This window comes from Musa acuminata, chromosome BXJ1-6 (genome assembly GCF_036884655.1).
Source record: "Musa acuminata AAA Group cultivar baxijiao chromosome BXJ1-6, Cavendish_Baxijiao_AAA, whole genome shotgun sequence".
NCBI classification, from domain to species: Eukaryota; Viridiplantae; Streptophyta; class Magnoliopsida; order Zingiberales; family Musaceae; genus Musa; species Musa acuminata.
In genome coordinates this window covers 16,110,455-16,137,805 of record NC_088332.1, presented here as the reverse complement: position 1 = coordinate 16,137,805, position 27,351 = coordinate 16,110,455, and the positions used below count along the sequence as shown (strand labels likewise).

Sequence of the window (27,351 nt, the reverse complement as noted above, 5' to 3'; positions counted from 1 at the left end):
CACATGCCATCAGTTACGTAATTGGCTTACAGGGCACCTATGAATATCATTTCATACTCCTTAGGGCTCATTTTGTAGACTACCTTATTATGTAGCATAGCCCATGGAGTAAGATCAATATGATGCTGGATGTCTCTCAAAGATGGAAGGCCTTGTGGAATATCCTTTGGTATAACATCTTGAAACTCCTCTAGGTTTTGTTTCACGATTGCTAATGGCTCCTTATGTTGTTCATTATCCTCTACTACTACCAGAGCCAAAACATTACTACTCCTTTCTAATTCACCCTTGCATTCACCATAGGACATAAGAGCACTAACTTCCTTCTTTGGTGGACTGGTTTCAGAAGTTTGTCATGGAGCAACATCACACCATACTTCATCTTTATAATTCTTGCCAATAGAAAATGAAATTAAATCTTTTAATTATCTTGATATAATTTTCTTTTTTGTAGCCAACATAATTGATAAGGATATGGATGAGGGATTGTGTTCAACTTTAGGTTTTGCACCATCTTCAAATGTACTATATTCTCAAAGTTGCTACTATCAATAATCACCAAGCATACCTTATCGTGAGAAGTGCATTTAGTGTGAAATACATTCTTTCTCACCTAACTTTCATCCTCAGCCATATAAGACACTTTTAAGCCACGTTGTACCATAATAAACATATCATGATCAGCATAAGTCACCTCTTCCTCCTCCTCATCATCATCATCATATTCTGGTTTGTTATTGGCTTCATCTTCTTCTCCATCACTATGATCTTCAATCAAGGTAATAATCCTCTTATTTGGACAATCTAAAACAATATGCCTAAAACCATGATATTTGAAGCATTTTCAACCAGTGGTGTAGAAAAAATTAGGTATTTATTTATCGCTAACTGATCCTTTACCCTTGTTTTATACCTTTGACACCACCTTGCTTTGGAGAGTAGGTTTAGAATTTTCTCCTCTCGTATAATCTTCTTTTGACTCGTATCAAGAACCCTTTTCAAACTTTTGTTACTTCTCAACTTTTAAAGCCAGCTTGCATCATTGAAAAACTAATATAGCTGGAGTTAAACCACTTTAGCAATATCATATTTCAGACCTCCTAAGTATCTTACAATGGTTTGCTCCTCGGGTTCCATAAGCTCTCCTTTTAACATGAGATTATCAAACCTTACTATGCACTCTTCTATACTAAAATATTTTTGCTTGAAATCATAGATTTTGAGAAATATCTATTATCTATAGTTGTCAGGCAAGTATTTTCCCCTCACATTTTCTTTGCTTCCTCAAGTTTTTCCACTAAAAAGATGTATTCCTTTTGAGTTTGAGTATCATAACCTTACCTTCTTTTGTTTTAGTAGTTCATGAAACTCGAACATTCTTTTCACTATATTAAACCAATCAATAAAGTGATCAATATTGATTTTACTATTAAACTCAAAAATACCTAACTTTGAGTTGTATTTGTTCTATCACTCGTCGGTATCTTCCTAACTCTCTTTTGTGAGGATGAGGATGTGTATTATCATCATAACCCAACTCTTTGGCATCATTTTCATTCTGATTATTGTTTCTCCAAAGTTCTTTAATAATTTCATTCTTTTCTTTAGACTACTTAGCAATCTTTGTAGTTGCAACATCAAATACTAACATTATTTTCATGGTCACTATCTTCATCAATTATATCTTTTCAATCTCGTCTTGTCATAATCTCTAGTTTTTAGCTTTGATACCAAATTAATACCAGGATAATAAAGAATGGAATTTGAAAGACTCATAGTTGAATTTATTGGAAACATTCTTGGAATAGAGATAAATAGATTCAGCAAGTTGAAAATCACAAAGAAATATAAAAACTCATCACCTTAAGGATAATTAAATAAGGATATAGAGCTTAAAAATGATTCACCACTTAAGAAAATATCTAAGAAATATAAAAGCTAAACCAATCACTCTATGGTAAACCAAAAAGTTATAGAGTTAAAAGAGAGAACTCAAAGAGTTTATGTAAATACAATCAGATTTTACTCATTTCCAACTCTAAAACACCAAAATAAATATTAGTATATCAAACAATCCTCAAAAAAACTATGAAATTTATTATTTTATTATTAATATCTAAGTCTTTTAATATATTTCTTGGTCATGAAAATAAATTGAATTAACTTTATCTTTGAAAATCGATCAAGAGAGAGAATCAATCAAGTTCAACTAATCTATCGACTGGACCATTTATTAAATAAACATTCTTAACTTTCTCTATGGAAATACTTTTGACTTGACGTTTAATTCTTTAACAATCAATTCAGGCTACTCAATCAAGTTGGACAATCTACAAATTTAAAAAATGAGCTTATAAATTATTTGGCTTATGGGCTGTCATCTTTGAGAGGTGTGGATAAAGATTATGGGATAAGATTTGACTCTTGTTTGATTAGAAAATGAGTTATTGATCATCTCGTTCGTGAAAAAACCTGTTGGTGATAGAAATAATAGAAGATAAGAACAATAGAATATAAGAAGCTTTATTGTAGAATTAAAATAGCTTTAGGTTGAATCTATTAACATGTTCCCTCTCCTATTTATACAAATTAGGAGGAAGGATTTCCAATAGAGGATTTTCCTCAACAGAATGAGAAATTTCCTTATATAGTTAGAAAAATCTTATCTTCTATCATGCCCCCGTAAGATGGTGCTCCTGACAAGGATACCAATCTTGGATCGATGCAAAGAATTGTTTACAAGCGAGAGGCTTCATGAGTAAGATAAGTGTAGATCGCTGCTGCTGCTGCTGCGATTGTTCTTGCTGTGATGGCACAGGCATTCCCTTCATTCTCCTTAAGTCTGCCGAATGTTGACAGATCAGCGAAGACTACCGCGGTGAGGAAGATGAGGATTGACCACGGAGCCTCTTAGAAATGCAACGGCATTGGTCGCTGGCCGAAGGGTGAAGCTTCACTTTTCTCAGCGACGTTGGTCGCTGGCCGAAGGCAAGAGCGAAGCTTCGCTTTTCCCAACGACGTTGGTCGTGGTTGCGATTACGACGATTGCGACGGTAGAGAAAAAAATCTACAGCAATGTTGCAGTGATGCTACTACAGCAAAGGAGGAAACTACAACAAAGGAGGAAGCTGTAGCAGAAGAGGAAGGAAAATAGGTACAACGAGGAAGACAGGTGGGGCAGTGCTGATGAGCAGCACTAGAGATGCTGTAGCAGAAGGGAACGGACGTTGGCGTAGAGTGGCATTGGCAGCGAGAAGCACTAGAGATGTCGTAGCAGAAGGGAACGGACGTTGGCGCAGAGTGGCATTGGCAGCGAGAAGAGAGCTTGCTCCAGGCAAGCGGCTCTGATACCATGATAGAAATAATAGAAGATAAGAACAATAGAATATAAGAAGCTTTATTGTAGAATTAAAATAGCTTTAGCTTGAATCTATTAACATGTTCCCTCTCCTATTTATACAAATTAGGAGGAATGATTTCCCTAACAGAATAGAGGATTTTCCTCAACATAATGAAAAATTTCCTCATATAGTTAGAAAAATCTTATCTTCTATCAGTTGGTACCGATAGAGGCTGATGGTCATGTGAATCATGAAAACATGCTCTCCCATTCAACCTATAGCTCAGCATATCAAATATGATATGATTGTAATCCCCAATCATCATCTAATGGGAAAGTAGAATTAGAAAATTGAGCTATTGACCTCTCTCCATTGTGGAAAAACCTGTAGGTATCGATAGAACTGATGGCCATGTGAATCATGGAAATCATGCTCTCCCATTCAATGATAGGATCGATAAGATTTTGTGGAAACACCTATCAATATCAGAAAACTCTAATGCTCTTTTTTCTCGGCTGTTTTGGCTATTTGTGCTAGAATTAGAGGGCTGATTGAAACTTGGGATAATGAAAGACGTTGGCTTCACTTTGGATCGATATTGACCTCAGTACTGAAGTGCAGAACATGAGCTGCATCGATGAGATTGTTACATGTAGATGGCAGATGGCGGATGTCGTTGACCAAGAAAGGCAGTAAATCTGCTATTCTCGTTGACTGATGGGTAAGAGACGCAACGCGTGCCAACAATAAAGATTTGGGGTGTTGGATGCTTCTGTAGGTCCGAGCCACCACTCGGTCAACCTTCTTCCAACTCTCCTTGAGATTCTGTTCTTCCTCCACCTCCTCAAGTAGACCACCATTCATCGCAGGGAAACGGGAGCTTTACCCTTCTACCTTCGATTCGTCTTCTCTGTCAATATTTCAATGTATTTGTCCTGGTAGCTGGTTCCTGCAGGAGATACAGTTCCCATTTCAAGCACCCAATTGAAGTCCGCGCCCTTGGTTATCCTGCTGCCCTCTAAAGCAGTCCTCCATGAACATGGAGAAGGAGGAGATATGGAGGCTGGTTTTTGTGTTATTCCTTGGCCAACTGGTTTCTTTCTTCCTTGCGGTTGCCAGCTTCACTTCTTCTTTAATAGCAGAGCTGGGTAATCTTTGCATCAGCGGAAACTCCATAATCTCTCTGCTTCTTTGTACTGACTTCATGGTTAAACCTTGCATTTGAAGGTACTGATGCACCACTCACGCAGTCTTTCTTCACATACCTTTCCCTGTCCCTAGTTTATGGTGCAGCTTTCCTGTACCGGCGTCAGAAGCTTCTGGTGAGGCTTTGTTCTCTAACATATGCATCTGAGCTTGACAAGTTCGGTCACTTTCTATCTCATTCATGCCTTTGCTACTGGGATTTCCAGAGCTGCATTTGGTTTCTAGGATCTGTCACATGTTTTTTGCTTGTGCTTTGCAGGTTGCTTGGTATTGGTATTTTGTGTTAGCCTTTGTTGATGTGCAAGGGAACTATTTAGGTAGTCTCTTTTTCTCCAGTTTCTAGTTGAATTTCAATCTACTTTAAACAATATGTTGGTATCATATGAGAATATCACTGAAATGCACAAACCAAATCAGAACATGAATTTAATCTCCTTATCATCCCTTTGTGGGACCTGTCTTACCTTTGGATCTTAGCATGCCACACAATTATTGCTTCTCTTTCTACTCAAAAGCTTAGGAGAACAAAGATGGTGCAGGAATAAGTAGACGAAGGTGGTTTCGAAGCTCAAAAGTATCACCTTTTAAAGTGACTCATTATCTTCCCATTGAACGATTAACATGTGGATGTTTATGAAAACTTCAATGTCAGGACCACATTTAGTAATTCTAGGAGGGGGGGCATCAAGGTGCTTATTGATTTTAGAAACTTAGGTAGTTCCAAATTTTTGTGTTTTGTATCCATTGAAGTTGCCAAATTAAAGTTATAATGACCGAGTGTATACCAATCCTCTTGTAACTTTTAGGATTCTGATATGATGGAATAAAACTGGCCTTCAGATAACTAAATTTCTTGACTAATATATAGATGCATGTATGATTTGCTCCGTAATTATTTGTCTTGTCTTGAAATTACTAAAATTCTTCTGCCTTGGTGATAACGACTAGAAAATTTGTATGTAACATCAATCTAATTTCCCCTGTCTATTTCAGTTTGATATAGCATATTGGAAGGTCAAAAAGAAATAAAGAACGATGATCTTTCTAATGCAGTTATTAAGGCTTATCAGTACTCGTCAATCACTAGCGTCACACTACTGGACTGTTGGACCATACCATGGGTGATAATTCTCACCTGGCTTGTATTAGGGACAAAGTACAGTCCATGGCAATTTTTGGGTGCAGCGGTTTGTGTGCTAGGCCTCGGTTTGGTGCTTCTCTCTAATGCAGGCGTATCTGGTGGAGGTAATTAATTCACAACTCTGGTGCTTCCTGGTGATGTTTCCTTGTGCATCACCAGAAGATCATCTAAGTGTCCTCCATCAGGCTCATTTTACAGTATGCAATTTGATCTCGAGCATTCGACAGTCATCAGCACTAGGCAGTTTCAGTGAACAGCCCTATAGCCCAATGGCCATGAACATAGTCTAAATTAAATGTCTTGCTTGCAACTATGACAACTAATTTGACTTGCAGGTGGCACAAAACCTATTATCGGTGATATACTTGTTATTGCAGGAACATTTTGTTATGCATTCAGCAATGTTAGTGAGGTTAGTCAGCGCTCTGTAATGTTTTGATCCTTCCCATATGTATTACAGTTGGTGATTTAATACATAGTTTCACCGGTATCCTTACAGATAATTACTGATCTTAATGGCTCACTCTGCAATAACATTTAGGAATATTGTGTTAAGAAGAAAGATCGAGTTGAACTACTCACAATGCTTGGGGTCTTTGGGGTGCTAGTCAGTGCATGTGAGATGTATCCTTTCCAATATATAAAGAGGACTCAGTTCTGTTTTTCTACCCCTTTTTTTTCGCATTCACTACTTTATCATTAGTTGCTTGTAGATTTTGTTTTGATATGAAGGTCAGTCAATCCTTCATATAAGATCCTTGTCATTATATTGTCAGCTATATGTGATGGTGAGTTGATCTAGATTATGCTCGATCTGGTCTAAATTCCATAACACTCTTAGATCTATTATCGAGAGGAAAGACCTTGAATCAGTTAAGTGGTCTGCCACAATGGTAAGCATTTTACACATTGGAACTATTTGCAGTATCATCTTGTGGTCATCTATATTTATGTATCGCAAGAAGCATACTAACATTATCATCAACTCTATTACATAAATTGCACCTTTTTTTTTTTTGCATCAAGATATCCACCCAAAGGGCTCAGCTGTCAAGAAAAAAAAAAAAATTTCTTACTTGTTGCATTGTCATTCTTTGAAGGAATTGATTATACAATTTTTCTGGTTCTACAGATATCTTTATTTGTTGGCTTTGCTGCATCAGCATTTCTGTTCTACACCGTCGTTCCCTTTGTTTTAAAGGTTAAATTTCTGCTAACTCAACTTCATGTTAGTGCCATAATGAGCAAAAACAATTACTAATTTTTCTACTTAGTATTGTCCAACTGAGATTTTCTCTGGTTCTAATAAAGTTTGGACTCCCAGAAGGTTGATTAAAGGTCCCAGTTGCACTTTACAAAACAAGATGGTCCTTTTGCAAATCACCATTCACATTTGATCCACAGATTTTACTTAAAGCTGATTGAGAAATTAGTGAGTGTAACTGCATTGTTCAAGCTGAATAAAAGTTCTGTATAGTTTCTCAACTTGATGATAAAATTCAAAATTATTCTTATATATATCTTGTGGCATTAGAACCATAACAATTACAGTAGTCCAGTTGACACTGCTACTCCGTAAGCTATTTTCTTGAGGTTTACAATTGGGTCTCTTTGCTCTTATGCATGGGAGTTTTGACATGCAAGCTTTTGTAGCCCTACCACTCTTTTTCTTTTATTTGGTTTCTGTAACATTTCAACATATTTAGAAAATGCAGAATCTGGGAGAGATACAATGATGCTCATCATTTGGTATGAACAGCTCAAATGCAGGGCTGCATCCACCTTTTAGCTTGCAAAAATTAGAATCTTCAGTGACCAAAATTGAGCAACTAAATATGTATCAGACTTTAAGAAGACTGCATGCTGCTATGAGTTTTGAATCAAATTGTTCAAGAAAAGACAATGTGCACCCCAGAACCACTCTGCATCCACTGGCTTAACTGTGCCTAATTGAAACTATGGCTAAAGAGAGGAAGTTGGACACAAAATGATTTATGATTTATGTAGCTGAACTTGTAAATTTTGCTATTTTTCTCTTTTGTTTGACACTTTCACTTGGGCACCACAATTTACATCTAAGCAATTACATATCTGATGTATAACACAGTGAGGACTGATGAGCCTCATCCATGCAGATGAGTGGAGCAACTCTGTTCAATCTCTCTCTTCTTACATCCGATATGTGGGCGGTGGTCATTCGCATTTTCTTTTATCATCAACAGGTATGCCTTTATTCCTTTCCTAGATCATACCTCAATTAATGCATTATGCTTCATTGATGATGATTTATTCATGTTTATTTCAGGTGGATTGGTTGTACTATCTTGCATTTGGCCTGGTTGCTATCGGGTTGATTATCTACTCAGTGCAGTAAGTTCTATTTCATGCCAAAATGCCCCAGAAACAATACAAATGTCATAATATCATGCAAATTGAAAGGCTAAAGCTTGATTCTGCTTTGTCCATAATCTAAAAACTTTTGTCTCATATACTCTAAAATGTTTCAATTATCACTAGTGATAACAAAAAGGCCAATGGAACGACCAACGAAGATGAGTCCAGTTCTTTACAGTATGAACGACTTGCCGAAGAAAGTTCAGCGACATATAATGGCATCTTAGCAGCCTGATTCTGATACATCTACTGGTACAGAGATCAAGGAAGCCGCAGATGGTCCAAGAATGCAAGAATGGAAGTTAACTGAAGTTTTAATGTCATCAGTTTGATTAAAGACAGTGAAATTTGTACGATTTCAAGATTTGGGGAACGGATATGCTAAATAGAAACATAGATTGTAAATATGAAATAAAATTTATTTTTGACCAGCTTGACCTCTCTCAAGTAGCCACATGTAATTCCACTAAAATTAGATAGTGGTATCTTTTATGAGGGCTGAGTAGCTTCTCTAAATCAAGTTTTGGTACAATTACTCATTGTATTAACTACTTGTGGTTCATTTAGTTACCTTTAAATCATCAATTAGTGGCGTAGCGCCAATATAAATTTGTCACATCGTTCAACTTGAGTAGATAATTGTATAAGTTTTTATTCTTTGAATTAGAAGTAGTCTATGATTAATTGGTATCCTACCATTATAGTAATTCCCAAGTCTATTATTGTTGGAAAATAAGATCAATCTAACAAGGAAATGAGTCTCCTTCTCATCTATATTTAATTTATAACAACTCAGACCCAAATCATCTGATCTCAAAGGAGAACAAAAAGCTAGAGTTCAGTCGGCTGCTCTCGAATGCGCACACTTATTATATCCCTCTGATTATGTGAGATTTTTTTAATCTAGAAATTTGTGCATTAAATATGAAATCATTACCGACCTTTTAGATCAGCAAAAACCTATAGACAATAAGAAGACCATGAATCTTAGGTAGATTGTCATCCTCTCTTAGCTAATCGAATCAAATATGATATCATTGTAGGCCATAGTCAGTATTTTATCTTCATCTAATTGGAAAGAAAGAATCAGACAATGAAGTTATTGATCTCCATTGTGGAAATACTGTTAGGAACTGACTATGTCGTCATTAAGAATTGAACCAAGTAAAACGTGCTCTCTCGTTCAAGCAGAACGCAAAGCCACCTAAAGAGGTCTCTCTCAAGCTATAGCTGATAGGATCGATATGGTTTTGTGAAAGTACTACTGCTCATCTTTTGGGTACCTGTGCCAGAATTAGAGGACTAGAGTTGGGATTGTGAAAGATGTTGTCTTCGTTACAGAGTACCGGATTTGAGCTCCGTTAATGAAAGATGCCGACACTGTTGTGTCTGTCAACCATAAGGAGACGGAGAGATGTTATCGAGAGAACTTCTCTCGCAGCAACTTTTCTCGTTGACTGATCAATAAGAGATACGAAAAGAGGCCCAGTAACGAGTACTTCGAGTGGTGGATTCTTCCGTCCGTCAGTCTCACACGCCACTCGGTCAACCAGCGACCAACTTTCTGCACAGCTTGTTCGGTCTCCGTCTTCTCAAGCAGACCACTATATCTGGCAGAGAAAAGGTACACTTACTCTCGTCTTCTCCTTCAATGTACTTGACTTGGTTGCTGGTGCTTAAAGGAGCTACGGTTGCCATTTCAAGCATCCAAGCTAAATCTGGGTGCTTGCTTATCCTACTTCCCTGCTGCCCTCTGAAGCAGTCCTCCAAGAACATGGAGAAGGAGGATATTAGGAGGCTGGTCGTCGTATTATTCCTCGGCCAACTGGTTTCTTTCTTGCTTGCGGTTGCCAGCTTTCACCTCTTCTTTAATGGCAGACCTGAGTAATCTTTTCATCAGCTGAAAGTCTATGATCTCCCAATTGCCCATCCAAATCTGTGTCTCTGTACTAACTTCATGGTTAACTCTTTCCATTTTAAGGTACTGATACACCACTCACCCAGTCTTTTTGACATACCTTTCCCTGTCCCTAGCTTATGGTGCTGTGTTCCTGTACCGGCATCAGAAGCTCCTGGTGAGAATTTGTACTCTAAAACATGCATATGAGCTAGAACAGTCAAATTATATCGCAGGCCATGAGTTCAATTTATAGTGGATTTTAATAGATCATAGCTTATCTCCCCTTTAATCTAACCCTAGATTTAATTAGGGGAGAGTGGGGCGGGGGGTATGAAATTTAGAAGAAAAAAAACTGTTTTAACAAGGCAGAAAATTACAGTGGCATTTTGATTCAAAAAGGAAAAGAAAGGGATAGAAAAAAAATAAGAGAATGAAATGGAAGAAGACAAGAATAACGCAGAGAGATTATTATGTAGTATTTTTATCTCAAGTTAGATTAGATTTATAGTATATTATTGCTGTGATTACTTGGGGAGAATTTGGATATTGTGCACAGTAATATAATGTATTTTAATTATTCTCTTGAGATTATTGCTTGGGTTTTGGATAAAAGACTCTGAGATTTGTATATTCATTATTCTTATAGTGGATTATCTCTGATTTACCTTGTGATTTTTACCCTTCACGTTGGAAGGGTTTTCCACATAAATATTAGTGTCATATTTGATTATAATTTTCATTTAATTCTACTACGTGTTATGACCTACTAGTATTTGTTCATGTACAAAAGTAGTTCTTCTTTATATCTCATCAACTAGTATCATAGCAAGATTTTTGGTGATTTAATTTTTTGTGTTCGAATATGGAGGCTAGAAGTGTTTCTCGCATAATTAGCTTAAATGAAAATAATTAGATGATATGAAAACCAAGAATGGAATATCTTTTGTATTGCAAAGATTTATATAAACCTTTGCAGAGGGATAGTGCAAAGCCCGCAACTATGACAGATGATGAGTGGAAGAAGTTAGACCAAAAAACAATCAGGTTTATTCGACGGCGACTCGATGATAGTGTCTTTCACTATGTTTCTACTGAAAGTTCTGCATATTCTCTTTGAAAAAAGTTGGAAGGGCTCTTTGAAAGAAAAACTACTTGCAACAAAACTTTCTTGATCAGAAAACTTGTAAACTTGAAATATAAAGATGATGTTTCTATTGCTGAGCATTTGAATAAAATACAGAGTATCACTAACCAGTTATCCTCTATAAAAATGTCTCTTAATGATGAGTTGCAAGCATTGTTATTTCTCAGTTCATTACTAGAAAGTTGGGAGACACTAGTAGTTTCCCTTAGTAATTCTACGCTAGATAGTGTTGTCACTATGAGTCAAGTAATAAGCAGTTTGTTGAATGAGGAGTTGAGAAGAAAAATTTCAACATCTCATAATGATTCACAAGCACTTATCTCATAGAACAAATGAAGGTCAAAGTCTAGAAGTAGTTTACGCATGGGTAGAAACAAGTAAAGATCAAGAAAAGATATTATTTGCTATAACTATGGTGAGAAAGGACATTACAAGAACTAATGCGAGTAACTTAAGAAGAGCAAGAAAAAGGTAAAAGAAGTAGAGTCTATAGAGTCAAAAGATAACACCACAACTATAGTGCAGAGTGTTGATTGTTTGATTTTGTCTCCTTCTGATGATTTTTTTTTTTTTGTATGTCAGGAACTTGAGTGGGTGACTGACATAAGTGCTTCTTATCATGCTACACCATTGAGAAAGTTTTTTGCTACTTATAGGTTTGAAAATTTTTATGTTGTCAAGATGGACAATTATGACATGGCAAACATCATTGGCATGGGTGATATCCACATAAAGACTAACCTTGGCTACAAGTTGGTGCTTAAGGATGTGAGGCATGTGGTTGACTTAAGGCTGAATTTATTTCAGTTGGAAGATTAGATGATGAAGACTATGATAGCAGATTTCACAAAGGGCAATGGAAGCTCGGTAAGGATTCTCTTATTGTAGCTAGTGGAAAGAAATGTCACACTTTATACAGATTGCAGGCCAAAGCTTGTGGTGAGCAATTGAATGCTACAGAGAAAGACTTAAGTATAGAGTTGTGGCATAGGCGACTAGGACACATGAGTGAGAAGGGGCTGAATGATCTTTCCAAGAGAAAGGTATTGTCAGACCTCAGAGGTATACATTTGAACCCTTATATTGATTGTTTGGCTGGTAAACAACAGAGTTTTATTTGCTAATCTTACTTTGTCTAGAAAAATGCATGCCTTAGACCATGTTTATATAGATGTATGTGGTCCTTTGAGGACAAAAACTCCTGGTGGATCTGTTAATATTCTTGGTATCAGTGGTACACTTTATTTTATCACTTTTATAGATGATTTTTTTAAGAAAGTTTATGCCTATGCTATGAAGACCAAAGATCAAGTTATTAATGTCTTCAAAGAGTTTCATGCTAGAGTTGAAAGGGAAACAGAAAGACAATTGAAATGCATAAAATCAGATAATGGTGGTGAGTGCACAGGATTATTTAATGATTATTGCAAGTCACATGGAATCCAACATGGGATGATAGTTCTTGGTAAACCCCAGCATAATGCTATTGCAGAGAGGATGAATAGCACCATTATGGAAAAGATCATATGTATGCTTTCACAGGCCAAAGCTACCCAAAAAATTTTGGGATGAGGTTTTGAGGACTACAGTTGATGTAATCAACTTATCACCATGTACAACCCTAGATGGTGATGTTGCAGAGCACATATGGTTAGAGAAAGATGTTTTCTATAGGTATTTAAGAGTGTTTGGTTGTCGTGCATTTGCACATGTTCCAAACAATGAGAGATCCAAGCTAGATGGTAAGATAAAAGAATGTATTTTTCTTACCTACTCACATGATCAGTTTGGTTATAGGTTTTGGGATCCAGAAAAGTAGAATGTGTTTAGAAGCAGAGATGTAGTCTTCTTTGAGGATCAAACCTTTGAGGATTTAAAGGAGGCACCAACCAAGACTTTTGTAAAAGGATTAGTAGATTTTGACTCAATTACTCAAGAAATTGGGGAGCAACTTCTCACAGAACCTCAGTTGAGAAGATCTTCTAGACAACGTCAACCTTCTAGAAGATACTCTATAGATAAATATGTGATGCTTACTGATGCAGGTGAACCAGAGAATTACCAAGAAGTAGTTGAAAGTGAGCAAAAAAAGAAATGGTTAGTTGCTATACAGAAAGAGATGGATGCTCTACAGAATAACTACACTTATGATATGGTGCAACTACCAAAGGGAATGAAAGCCTTAAAGAACAAGTGGGTTTTCAAGTTGAAGACTCAAGAATATTGTTCTCAACCAAAGTACAAAGCTAGATTAATTGTGAAAGGGTTTGGTCAAAAGAAAGGTATTGACTTTGAAGAGATTTTTTCTTCTGTTGTTAAAATGTCTTATATTCATGTTGCTCTTGATATTGCTACTAGCCAGGACTTGAAGGTTGAGCAGTTAGATGTGAAGACAGTTTTCCTTCATGGTGATTTGGATGAGAACATTTATATGGAGCAATAATAAGATTTAAAAGACAAAGGTAAAGAAAACTTTGTCTGCAAGTTGAGGAAGAGCTTATATGAGCTAAAGCATGCTCCAAGACAATGGTATAGAAAGTTTGATTTATTTATGATAAAAAATAGATACAAAAGAACGGCTTGAGATTATTATATGTACATCAAATGGTTTGGTGAGAATTTTATTATTCTCTTACTTTATGTTGATGATATGCTTATCATTAGGAAAGATATGTCTATAATTGATAAATTAAAGAAGGAACTGAGTGAGTCTTTTGCAATGAAGGATATGGGGCCAACAAAGCAAATACTAGGTATGTAGATTTCCCGTGATAGAAAAATCAAGAAGATTTGATTGTCATAGGAGAAATATATCGAGAAGGTATTGGAAAGGTTCAGTATAAATAATGTAAAGCCAGTTGGTTCTCCTCTTGTAGGTCACTTCAAGTTATGCTCAGAATAGAGTACGTCAAGTGACGAGGAGAATGAGAAAATGTAAAAAGTTCCTTATACTTCAGTAGTTTGAAGTTTAATGTATGCAATGGTGTGTACGAGGTTGGACATCGCATATACAGTGGGTGTTACTAGTAGATTTCTTACAAATCTAGGCAAAGAGCACTGGCAGTAGTGAAGTAGATTTTTAGATATCTCAGAGGGAGCTCTAAGGTTTATTTAAGCTTTGGAAGTGGACCACCTATGTTGACAAGTTACATAGATACAGATATGACAAGAGATATTGATACGAGGAAGTTCACGTCAGGTTTTGTACTTACTTTTGCATGGGAAGCTGTGTATTGCTCTCTCCACCATAGAGGCAAAATATATTGCTACTACAGAGGTTTACAAAAAAATGTTATGAATGAAAGATTTCTTACAAGAATTAGAGCTGAAACAGAAAATCTATATAGTGAATTGTGACAGCCAGAGTGTCATTCATTTGTGTAAAAACCCAAATTTTCATTCCAAGTCAAAGCATATAGATGTCAGATACCATTGGATTTGAAATATACCTGAAGTAAAGCGATCACAGCTTTAGAAAATTCATACAGATGATAATGGAGCAAATATGTTGATAAAGACCTTATCGAAAGAAAGGCAAGAGATATGCCGACAGTTGATCGACATGGCTTCACAATGAGAAGTCAAGAGACAGCCTCCCTTATGGGCTGAAGGGAGAGGTTGTTGGGTTAACAGCCCATAAATTCAGTTCATAGTGGGTTTTAATAGCTCATAGCCCACCTTCTCTTTAATCTAACCCTAGATCTAATTAGGGGAGAGTAGGGGCTAAAAAATTTATAGGAGAAAAACTGCTACAACGAGGCAAAAAATTATAACAACATCTTGATTCAAAGAGGAAGAGAAAAGGGCAGAAAAATAAGAGAATGAATGGGGAAAAGACAAGGACAATGCAGTAGTATTCTCATCTTAGGTTAGATCATATTTACAATAGATTATTGCTATGATTACTTGGGAAAAATTTAGATATTATGCACAGTGACGCAATCCTTGTATCCTAGTTATTCTTCTGAAATTGTTGATTAGGTTTTGGGTAAAAGACTCTGAGATTTGTATATTCATTATTCTTATAGTGGATTATCTTTGGTTTGCCTCATGGTTTTTGTCTTTCATGTTAGAGGGGTTTTTCACGTAAATCTTAGTGTCATATTTGATTATGATCTTCATTTAATTTCACTACGTGTTATGGTCTACTAGTATTTGTTCATATACAAAAATAATTCTTCTTTATATCCCATCATCTCATTCATGTCTTTGATGCCGGGATTTCTAGAGCTGCATATGTTTCGTAAGATCTGTCATATGTTTTTTGTTTATACTTAGCAGGTTGCTTGGTGTTGGTAATTTGTGTTAGCCTTTGTTGATATACAAGGGAACTATTCAGGTAATCTCTTTGTCTCTAGTTTCTAGTTCAGGTTCCATCTACTTTGAACAATAAGTTTGTATCATATGATAATATCATCAATTTGTTCATGGAAACTTATGCAGAGGATAAGATTGTTTTCACTAAAATGTTGCGAGGTCTTTCTTGTCTTTGGATCTTAGCATGCCATACAATTTTTTGCCTTATATTTCTAGCCTAAAGCTGTAGAAATTCTACTCTCGATCTAGGAGAACAATGTTTGTAGAAGATGATGCATGTGCAAGTGGACGCAGGTGATCTCATAGCTCAAAAGTGCCACCTGAGTTCCAAAGCAATGCATTAACTTCTCCTTAAACGCTAACATGTAGAAGTTCATGAAAACTTCAATAGGTAGTAGGGAAACCAAGAACTCATAAATCTCCCAGGTCTCCATTATCCTTAGAGATATTTTTTAGAGTTTACATACTCCGAAAAGATAAAATCGTATGGGTACGCTTATTCGCTAAAGGCGGATAATTCTTCACGAACCCTTGACTCCCCTTCGGGAGCCTGGAGCCCACCCCTTCCGAAAGGGTAAAATCGTACGAGTATCCTTTTCCGCCCAAAGTTAATAATTTCTCGTAAGTCTATCGCACCAATGATCGCCAACTAAGTGACATATCATACCTAACCTATCTTATCTTCTTCTTAGCTTTTGTAATTCCAAAACCTAAGCCTTTGTAATTCCAAAACCTAATACAATATACTATGGAGTTGAATGGTCTTCATATAGCTTTTTTTTTGTGACTATATATAGATGCAAGTGTAATTTATTCTGTATTCATTCTTTTTGTCATGCAATTACTATAATTCTCTTCCGCCTGTGCTGATAATGACAAGGAAATGTAGATGTAGCTGTTTTAACTCCTTTGTCAAATTCACACATTGGAAGGTCGAAATAAAAGCTTTGATTTTCTGATGGAGTCATTAAGGATTAGCAGTACTCATCAATCATTAGCGTGACACTACTAAATTGTTGGGCCATACCGTGGGTCATAATTCTCACTTGGCTTGCATTGGGGACAAGAATTTGTGTACTAGTCCTTGGTTTGGTGCTTCTCTCCAATGCAGGTATATCTGGTGGAGGTAATTAAGTCACTACTATGGCACTTCATGACCATGTTACCCTTTGCATCACCAAAAGATCATCCAAGCATCCTCCATCAGGCTCCTTTCACAGTATGCAATTTGTTTGAGTATTTTGTAGTCATCTGCACAAGGCAGGTTCAGTGAACAGCCCTTACCCCAGTGGCCATGAACATAGTCTAAACTAAATGACTTGGTTGCAATAATGACAACTAATTTGACTTGCAGGTGGCACATAACTTACTATTGGTGATATACTTGTTATTGCAGGGGCATTTTGTTTTGCATTCAGCAATGTTGGTGAGGTTAGTCGCAAGGTATGTAATATTGTCTGTACCGGTGTTTTGAGGTTGGCTCGGTATGGTACGGTACCATATACCGAGCGGTACACCTGATTTAGATGTAAAACCCTCTGAAAATACCTAAAAATAAAAAAAAATTAGGATACGATTTTTAAGTTAGAAATAAATATAGCAATAGCATAAGTTTAGAAAGTCTAATTAAAGAAAGAGAATTCATATCTCTTGATTAGAAAGTTCTTCCTCTTAATCTTTCTAAATTAGCCTCGATTGAATTCACAAATCATTGTTTTATAGAGTTTAGGAGAGCACAAATATTAGAAAAAAAGAGTTTGAGATAGTTTAAGAAAGTATGAGAATGTAATGAAGTGAAATAGGGGAGAAGAAGGATTTAAATACTATGAGAAAGGGCTTTAACGGTCAATTTAACCATTGGAGCACTATAGCACTATTACAATACGGTAACAGTCGATTTCGATCGTTACTGAGTGGTAACGATTAAAATCGAACGTTACCACGTTGGGCCACCCGATATTACCTCATATCGTCCGATACGAGGTGCTTTTAAACGTTCCGCCCAGTAGCGGGCGGTCCGCGTATCGGTATGCCATCGGACCAGTACTTACAACCTGTACCGGGCGATACCATTCGAAATTACATACCTTGGTTAGATGGCACTCTGCAATGTTAAAGATTTGATGTATAGTTTAAATGGTATTCTAAAAAACTATAGCTGATCTTTTATGCCTCATTCTACAATAACATTTAGGAATATTGTGTTAAGAAGAAAGATCTAGTCGAAGTACTCACAATGCATGGGGTTTTTTAGGTGCTACTCAGTGCATGTGAGATGTATCCTTTTCAATATCTATATGCAAAACTTAGTTTTAACTTTTTCCCTTATTTCTTCTGCATTTATTACTTTATCATCAGTTGCTTGTAGATTTGTTCCTATAAAGGATCACTATATTGTTAGCTGCATGCTATGATCAGTTTAGATTATGTCTTCTCTGGTGTACGTTCCATAACCCAGGAAAGACCTTGAATCAGTTAAGTGGTCCGCCACAATGGTAAGCATTATGCAATGGTAAGATTGGAATTCTTTGTAGTATAATCTTGTAGTCATCTTTATTAATGTATCTCAGGAAGCAAATTAATATTATCATCAACTGTATTACATGCATCGAAGCTTTTTCTTTTGTTTCATGATATCTGCTGCTCATCTGTCTAACCAAAAAAAAAAAAAATTTGTTGCATAGTCATTTTCTGAAGGAATTGATTATCCAAGTTTTCTGGTTTCACAGATATCTTTATTTGTTGGTTTTACAGCAGCATCACTTCTGTCCTTCTCTATCATTCCCTTTGTTTTGAAGGTTAAGTTCCTGCTAACTCAACTTCATGTTAGTGCCGAAATGAGCAAAAACAATTAGCATTTTTTCTACTTAGTATTGCACAACTGAGGTTTTAACTGGTTGTAAGAAAATTTGGACTCCCATAGGGTAGCTTAACAAAACAAGATGGACCTTTCGCAAGTCACCATTCATATTTGATTCAGAGATTTTACTGAAAAGCTGATCTAGAAATTAGCAAATGTAAATTCGTTGTTCCTGCTGAATAAAAGTTCTATAAAGTTTCACATCTAGGTGATAAAATGCAAAAGTTTTCTTATATATATCGTGTGGCTTTTAGAACAATCAGTTTCAGCAACCCAGTTGACACTGCTACATGAGCTATTTTCTAGAGGGTTTACAATTGGGTTTTCCTCTGGTTTTAGACATGGAAGTTTTGACATGAAAGCTTTTGTTTCCATACCACTCTCTGTTTTTTTTCATAATCTTTTATTTGGTTTCTATAATTTTTCAACATATTTATAAAATGCAGAATCCATGAGCGAACAGTTCGCATGCAGGATTGCATCTATCATTTAGCTTGCAAAAAATGGAATCTTCATTGACCAAACTGGATCAATTAAATATGTATCAGTTCAATATCTGATAGATAATGCACAGTGAGGACCGATGGCCGTCCTTAATGCAGCTGAGTGGAGCAACTTTGTTCAATCTATCTCTTCTTACATCCGATATATGGGCAGTGGTCATTCGCATTTTCTTTTATCGTCAACAGGTATGTCTTTATTACTTTCTTGGATCATACCTCGATTCATGCATTGTTCTTCACTGATAATGACACATTCATGTTTGTTTCAGGTGGATTGGTTGTATTATCTTGCATTTTGGCCTGGTGGATATCGGGCTGATCATCTACACAGTGAAGTAATTTATATTTTACGCCGAAGTGTCTCAGAAACAATGCAAATGCCACAATGTCATGCAAATTGAAAGGCTATCTTTTACCAGATTCTAGAGCTTGATTCTGCTTCGTCTAATATTCTCTAAAAGCCTTTGTCTAATATTCTCTAAAATGTTCCAGTTATCACTAAGTCTGAATCTTTACAGTATGAACAACTAACTCATCGAAGAAAGTTCAGCAACATGTAATGCTGTCTTGGCAGCCACCGACACAGAGCTTAAATAAGCTGCAGATGGTCTAAGAATGCAAGAAATAAGTGACCGTCTCAGCATATCAGGGTTTAGGTACCGGAACAGAGCTTGCAAGAAATAAGAGACTGTCTCATCATATGTATCTGAATTCCTAATGTAATCCTATGTAGTTTTCATTGAACGAAGTTGCAGCTAAGATTTGTACTTGGAAGTATTACTGTCTTAGCCCATTTTTAAATGTGAGAAGGATTTTGTATCATTCTGATCGACTGAAAACTTCAACCGAGCTAAGCTGGATGAAGAGTTAATCTGCTCCAGAATTAAATGATTAATTGGATGATCACTATTTCCAAAAGATTAAGCTATCGGAAAATAGATGAGCTCAAATTTGTTCTGAGAAGCAAAATTTTCAGCTTCCACGTTGCTGTTTTTCTCTTTCTCTATCTGCTACAGAAGGTCACAGGTACTCTGAGGCTCTGTTATTTGTTATCCGTCAACTGCATCACAGCAGCCATTAGCATTAATATCAGCACATTAAAGCAGATGCAGCAAAATGCCATCATCCTTGTAGCATTCTTTATCTTGGTTTTATATCCCAGTAAAAGCAACCTTCAAACTGATAGTACAACAACATCATACTGTTCCCTAGTAGAACCAAATTGATTCCTGTGGCAAGAACAAATGGAAAGACGAGAAGATGGAAGAAGTAGAACCGGAACACAACCATTTAATGGTTCACTTGCATGCATATTTCAGTACACCTGGGATGTGAATGTTGTAGAAGTAGTCCTTCCAATCAATGTGCTTGGGGTCGAAATCAAACATCCCAGCCTCAGCGTCATCCTTTCCCATTGCCATTCTCAACCTTTCCAAGTTGAGATCATCAAAGCTTCAGAAACAAGGTCAAGTCTAGAGATTAATACCGACTATCAAACTTGTTAACCTTGGAAAAGAATATAATAGACTATCTGTTCAAAACCCACCAGCCCTTGAAGAAGGCATAGGGTTCATAGAGGTCGACAAGATGCATTGCGAACTTGTACTTCCGGTTGAGTTCATCGTATCTGCGTGCGAAGCGTCCACAAGATAGCAGATTGACCAGGTGCAGCCCCTACATATCAAGAAAAGACACATGATCATTACCGTTGTTCTTATTGTGATTGCAGAGAGCTACGTGCTGACCTCCAATGGCAGCTTGTATCTCAGAGTCATGTACACGCGGAAGAGGAACATGTTCCTGAACACAGGAAGCTTTTTTGTCCTGATGACTTTCCCGTCCTTCCCTACACGAGGGTTCTCGAGGAAGTAACGAAACCCACACTGCTGCAAAGTGGAGTACTGCACTGGATTCCTCACGGAGGAGCTCACGTGGTAGATGAACTCAGACGGCTGTCTCGAGTGAGCTGCCATGGTCGCAATCATGGCATTCACCACCATGTCTCCGGGTATCTGCATGATCGCAACGCACCGTGTCGATCACCTATGTTCTTGTTACTGTTATACATCTGGGATCAAAGAGAACGAACCATGTCGGCGACGGTCTCAGGGTCTCCGAAGAAGCATGTGATCTTCCCCTTCACGTAGCCCATGATCAGGCTGTCTATCGTCCTGCACGCACAAGCAGGACCTGCAAACTTAGAGCGATAATGGCGATTTCAGATGCAGTGATTTTCCATCGATCCAAGTTGTGTTACCTTGTTCCTTCGATCCAACCCGGCACTGGGTCTCGATGAATGCTTGTTATGATGGTTGGGCGCAGGATAACCAGTGGCAGGTTTCCTCGTAGTTCTCCAAGCAGCATCTCAGCCATCGCCTTGGTGTAGACGTAGGTGTTGGGCCAGCCAAACAGCCTCGCTCTTCATGATGCAACAGATGTAAGATGAAGAGAACACATCCTCTTTCTCTCTCTCTCTCTCTCTCAATTGAATTGGAAACTGGGAGTTCTCGCAAACCTATTTATGCCCAGTTCTTTCATGGCTTGAGCTTCGGCTTCTTTGGTGGCGTTCTGAGCACCGAGCAGCCTCCTCCTCTCATCCACCAGCCTCAGTTCTCCTTCTATGTCCAGGTAAGAGTCCCCTTTGAGAGCTTCTCCCATGCGAAATCTCTTCTCCAAGATAAGTCCCCGTTGCTCACCGGCTGCATAAGCTGGCAAATTAAAGGGATAAGTAATTCAAGCACGGAAAGACTTTTATGTAGAAAGCTCGATACATTCCCATGTATCTCGAATTTTTCTATAGAACGAAGATGCAAAGAAAAAATTACCCTTCGAGTTTCCATTTCAAAAACTAGAGAGCGTGAGAGAAGACTTGTATGAGAAGGTATACAATGACATTTACAATTAAGTTTTGAGTTGTAATTTTATTTTCTATGTGAAGATAGATAAGGAATACTGAACTACATCGATTTTGTATTCACCTACAGGGAGCCTTTACATAGTTCTTTTTTATCGTAGTCTTTCGTGGGATTAAAGTTAATTTTTTAATTAACAGAGTTAGTGTCTTTAGAGGGCAAAAATTTAAAGTATGGGAAACATATGCAAACAAAGAAACTTTAAAGATTATGATTTTATTATTATTATTTTATTTATTATTTTTATTTATTTATTTATTTATTATTATTATTATTATTATATATGGTGATTTCTTGGAAAATCTCTTACTTTTTAAAATTTCCTACAAAAGGCCTCTACTTTGAAATTTTTTGAAATAATATTTTTTAAATAATTATTTTATCCCTCCTACAACTATCCCCTATATCATGTCTAGCTTGTCGGCTATTGTCTTCACCATTACTCTCATCGGGATCTAGTAGCCTACGATAATAATATTCACCTGAAACCAATGGAAGTTAACCTGTCTACAGTGGAGAGGTGTGACTAGCCCTCATGCAAGTGTTGCAAACTACGATAAGATGACGAAGGTGACAATGGGTCCGACAAAAAAACATGCAAAATAATAATTTCATATGACTAGGGGCATTGCTTTGAAATTTTAAAAAGTATGAGTTTTTTTCAAAAATTCATCATCATCATCATATATATATATATATATATATATGTATATATATATATATATATGTATATATATATATATATATGTATATATATATATATATATGTATATATATATATATATATATACATATACATATATATATATATATACATATATATATATATATATAAGAGTATAATGAGAATATAGATAAATACTTTAAGCGAGTAAATCTAGAAATGATAAGAGTAAAAGTGTAAAAATTATTCACAATGTATATGAGAAGATATAAGAGGATTTTGAGTTACTAGTTTATTTTCACTTGATAAACAAATATAATTTTCTCTATGAACATAAATAAGGAGCGTGGAACTATATAAACCTTGTGTTTGTTTGTCTAAATTTATGGGTGTGTGCTCAATGTATGTTTCATAAATTGATGTTTGATTATGTTTTTAAAAATTATATTTGGTTTGGATGTTACATTGCAAAGGCTCAAACGCTTTTTAGTATTTGCAAGATGCTAATGTGATTTTTTTAAAATTGTAATATTTATTTTTAATAAAAATTAAAATTAACAAAAGAATAAATTTATCACATAGTATTTAATAAATTAAAATATAATTTTATCAAATAATAGTCATGTCAATATTATAATATTTAAAATATAATTTTTATCTATTGTTTATTAAACAAACAAAGCATTCTAACTATATATTCATTTTTCTCTAAACATACATTAAAAATATAAATATATTTCCGACACAGCCTATATATATCGCGCTCGTTATCCTCTTTAAATGACAACTTAAATCAGATTTAGAGTGCAACTAACCAGTGGAGACATGGAGAAGCACTTGTAGTTTCACACACTGCTTTGCAAACTCCAGTACGTGTTTGGCTCCGAGAACGTTTATACCCAAAGCAACATCATATCTGCATACCTTTCACCAACAAGAGTTATATTCCCTGAGATCACAACATTACAATGTGTCTCTAATATGCCCGTCTTACCTCTCAGCAAAGCTGGTGGTTGCTGCAACGTTGACAACAATGTCGACTTCCTCCCATAACTTCTCTCTGATGTTGGAGTCTCGTATGCCTAAGTTTTGCTGGACGATATCTCCAGCCACAGGAAACAGCTTGCTCGAAACAAATGAATGGAAGCCGTCGCCATGTTTGTCTTTTACATCCTTGAACAGCTCCTTTCCTATTATCTAAATGTCGAGATAGAATTAGACAGAGAACATGAAAATAATGCAACATCATATAATCAACCGGGGGTCGAGATACGAATAGAGAAGAGTTTGAAGGTATATATTATGGTTGGATTATAGTGGGTTTTGATCGAATCTTTTGGAATACTTGGATTTATTCAACTCGTTTAAATTAGATTCAGATATTCTTTAATTGGATTCAAATGAATTGGATATTCGACTGTTTTTAATTATATTAGGATGTTTGCTAGTTGGATTTAGAATGAATGGGACCAAAGGAAATACTCAAGGAAAATTGAGATTTGGTGCAACATCATAGTTTGAAGGACTTAATAGATGCATTATTATTAATATTGACTTAAATACCATTCTTTATCAGTAATTTAGGATTAATAAGCTAATAGATCAATCAATTATCACATTGAGTCGGACGATGACCAATGATGTTAAGGTCGAGCTAATATTATTTATTGTGAGAGATTTTGAAAGGACTATATATTAAAATAAGTCTTAAACCACATCATGATGTGACTAGGCCTCATATATACATTACTAAATATTAATTTTGTATTATATTCGAACATTAGTGAGGACTTTCAATGTTTATATGAAAATTTTATAATACCCCTAATAAACTTGATTTGTATACTATACTATAAGTAATGTACGTCTAAGCATTTTGAATTAGTGTCGCACAACAAATTAATGTATTAGATAATATAAAATAAGACAAAATAATGTTATACTAATATATAATTAGTTAAATATCATGTTTTAACATTATTCATTATTCAATAATACTAATATAATACATAACGAATTTAACCTTCATCTGCAATTATTCAAGTAATGAATGCATCATGAAATTTTGGTATAGCAGGAAATTAAGTTTCTGCCAAAAAGAAGAAAGGAGAAAACTACAAAAAAAATGACTTCCACATATCTTTCTCCCTTCATACTAAACTAAACACAAGAATTATGTTGGACGAATGGAGGTGATTACTCCATAATAAATCCCATTAAGTTGGATTTTTTTGAAAATATAAATTAATTAAAAAACAGAGACAAGTGGATTAATTCTTCTAGCTACGTGTCCATTCCACGTATATGACATGATACGTACGTGAGGTGACTCAGGGGTCCCACGTTGTGATGTGGGAGAATAGGGCTCAAGTCATGTAAATAGTACTTCATATTTAGAGAGAGAGAGAGAGAGAGAGAGAGCTGAGATCTTCATGTTTACTGTGTGAATTTTGAAACCCTTTGTCCTTGATAAATGGGTACTGTACATGATTGGCAGATTAATGTCTTCTGTATTATATGGAATAATTTTATGGATGTGTATGATATAATATGGATCGGCAAGAAAACAAAAGGAGAGTGGAGGAGAAGTGAGATTGCACCTCGGACTGCACACGCTTCTCTGCGGACGAGGCATCAGCGGCTCTCACGAGGAGGAAGAGCCTCTTCACGTCCGGTTGAACCCTCATCACCTTCTCCACGAAAACTTCCATGTCCCGAACCAATAGAACAATCAGTACAAACACATACAAATGATCAGTAAAGACTACAAAAGCATTCTACTGCATGCATGTGACGCGTACTCTTTGCTAAAAAGCCAGTGGATCCAGTGACCAGGATGCTCTTCCCCTTCAAGAACTCCATTAGTCTGCTGCTCTCCATGTCGCAGCTGTTGAGAACAAAGCCTGGGTGTGTCAACACAGAGAGAGAGTGTGTGTGTGTGTGTGTGTCAAGACATCTTAGCAAAGTATAGTGGATATAAATATTGTAGAGTAGAAGGCAAGGAAGAAGGGAAAGTTGTTGAGTAATTAATACACTCTACCTGTACGGCTGCTCCAATGTAGTTCACATGCTTCCTTCTTCTTCGCTGCTCGTGGAGAAGGCCATGTCATTTTCTTGACTCATCTCTTCCGTCGTGTCTCGAATTGCAGCCACTGGGAACATCAGCTTACAACTACTGATATAAATGAATCTGAACTCCAATATTTGATCGTAGAAAATGTATTTTATACTGATATGTGCAGCCATTACTTCCAAATTTTACAGGCAACATTAGCCTGTAGCTTACAAATACAACTAACTTCAAATAATATAATATCTAAGCATGACTCGAGTCACAATGATACACGCATATGCGATTGATTCCCGATTACACCTCAATAGTTTGTTATTAACTCGGATTCTCTTTCGTGGCATGAGATTCGGAGGAGACGGACTGTTTGAGAGGGTATGATACATAGAATATTCGAGATGGAAGTCGAAGAGAGAACTTTGTGGTGTCAGCATTGAATCTAAAGTTGCTTGATTTCCATGCAGAGGAGAACAGGTAGGCGATCAGCTGTCAAGATATAATGAGGAGGAGCCCAACTTGGACCAGGCAACAACCTGCCTTGATTTATACTTCTACCGTAGGGTGGGCCGACAATCCTGTAGATCTCACGTCAGGTCACGCAGAATATTTAAATGATGATGCATCACAGTTAACAGAACTTGAATCTAATATTTTAAGGCGGAGTTCCTATCAATCAGATAGAAATCATCGTCACCGCACCATTCCATTTAGCGTTGGAGGTCTCGTCAACTCCTCGTATGCCTAACAAAATAATAATAATAATAATAATAATAATAATAATAATATTAATATTAATATTAATATTAATAATAATAATAATATTATTATTATTATTATTATTATTAAAACCTAATTAAATAAGGTTTGTTCGGAGTTAGAGGAAGAACATTGAATTGAATGTGCGGCATCAGCCGCCAAACGTCAATAAATATCCGCATCATAATTCCTCTTTTCTTTATCTTAAATAAAAGATCTGACTTTCTCGTCCTTCCACGGGATTCTTTCCTCCGAACGAGAAAAATTAAAAGACTCATTAATCCAATGGTCCCGCCTTCACTCTTGAGAGAACTCTATCATACTAAGTCTTTTTTTTCCCCTTGTATTGGCATAAAAATATTATAATTATATAAATATTTTAATATTAAAAATTAAAATTAAATAATCATAAATTAAATATTATAATTATGTATCTTTTAATATTATTCAAAAAAATCTTTACATGATCTATAAAAGCCTCATCGTCCAATCCAAAAATAATAATGATATTGATTGATTAAGAGAATTAGACTCGTCAATTTCTTTAGGGAGATGAGAAAATATATGTAATATCTCAATAATATCATGTATCATTCTTGTATCAGTCGGTCTATGATAAGTAATTATGATAATTGTTTCCATCAAACTCATCTACTAATAAATCCTATCATAATTATACTTTCTTTATATTGGTTAACAATCATAAATTTAATTATATCTATAATATATCATAGATATGACTACATAATCTAAGAGTTTTTTCACTTAGCCCATTAATTTATAAGATATAAAAATTAAATAAATTAATATATTATTAAAAAAATTGATTTTATTAGATTCTAAAACTTTGAAAAGATATTTTACAAATGCATATGAATTTTATAAAATAGATCAAAAAATTTAATAAATATAATAATACCATACTAAATTTGACTATTAATACGAGTCATAACGGTTGTATATCATCAATGTTATATTTTTTTTATGTACCACTATACTATTAGTCCTTTCTAATATAGTCCAAATCAACCTCTGTAATTTATCTTGTCAAGATAATTATATTTTTATATTCAATCATAATATGTACACACATAAATATAAACAAGATGATAAAAATAAATAACTTTAATTATATAAACAATA

The 27,351-nt window shown here is 35.7% G+C and overlaps 2 protein-coding genes across 4 annotated transcripts; one reads left to right on the top strand and one right to left on the bottom strand.

Annotated features, from left to right (window-relative positions):
- Nucleotides 1–4,136: 4,136 nt before the first annotated feature.
- Nucleotides 4,137–8,513, top strand: LOC103988495 (uncharacterized). 3 transcript variants are annotated; one of them, XM_009407022.3, is made up of 11 exons: nt 4,137–4,489; nt 4,569–4,663; nt 4,807–4,864; nt 5,601–5,792; nt 6,024–6,100; nt 6,230–6,312; nt 6,530–6,581; nt 6,821–6,889; nt 7,824–7,910; nt 7,994–8,058; nt 8,206–8,513. In XM_009407022.3, exons 1-11 carry the CDS (start codon nt 4,375–4,377, stop codon nt 8,315–8,317), a joined length of 1,005 nt encoding a protein of 334 aa, XP_009405297.2. In that variant the 5' UTR covers nt 4,137–4,374; the 3' UTR covers nt 8,318–8,513. The 3 variants fall into 3 exon arrangements, with proteins under 3 accessions (XP_009405297.2, XP_065043844.1, XP_009405299.2); XM_065187772.1 differs by lacking the exon at nt 5,601–5,792; XM_009407024.3 differs by lacking the exon at nt 6,821–6,889.
- An 11,400-nt stretch (nt 8,514–19,913) lies between these two features.
- LOC103988494 (probable fatty acyl-CoA reductase 4) lies at nt 19,914–25,344 on the bottom strand. Its single transcript, XM_009407021.3, has 10 exons — nt 25,184–25,344; nt 24,983–25,086; nt 23,377–23,579; nt 23,198–23,298; nt 21,322–21,514; nt 21,064–21,225; nt 20,896–20,977; nt 20,552–20,818; nt 20,353–20,480; nt 19,914–20,258 (listed from the first exon to the last, which is right to left on the bottom strand). Exons 1-10 carry the CDS (start codon nt 25,260–25,262, stop codon nt 20,105–20,107), a joined length of 1,473 nt encoding a protein of 490 aa, XP_009405296.3. The 5' UTR covers nt 25,263–25,344; the 3' UTR covers nt 19,914–20,104.
- Between the last annotated feature and the right edge of the window lie 2,007 nt (nt 25,345–27,351).

Excerpts from the sequence above, each read along its gene's own strand:
- LOC103988495 (XM_009407022.3), top strand. The coding sequence starts at position 4,375 with ATGAACATGGAGAAGGAGGAGATATGGAGGCTGGTTTTTGTGTTATTC. Across the intron at positions 5,793-6,023 it reads TGCAGGCGTATCTGGTGGAG|GTGGCACAAAACCTATTATC; the intron begins GTAATTAATTCA and ends TTTGACTTGCAG. Across the intron at positions 6,890-7,823 it reads TCGTTCCCTTTGTTTTAAAG|ATGAGTGGAGCAACTCTGTT; the intron begins GTTAAATTTCTG and ends TCATCCATGCAG.
- LOC103988494 (XM_009407021.3), bottom strand. The coding sequence starts at position 25,262 with ATGGAGAGCAGCAGACTAATGGAGTTCTTGAAGGGGAAGAGCATCCTG. Across the intron at positions 23,580-24,982 it reads AGAAGCGTGTGCAGTCCGAG|ATAATAGGAAAGGAGCTGTT; the intron begins GTGCAATCTCAC and ends CTCGACATTTAG. Across the intron at positions 20,978-21,063 it reads GGTTGGATCGAAGGAACAAG|GACGATAGACAGCCTGATCA; the intron begins GTAACACAACTT and ends TTGTGCGTGCAG.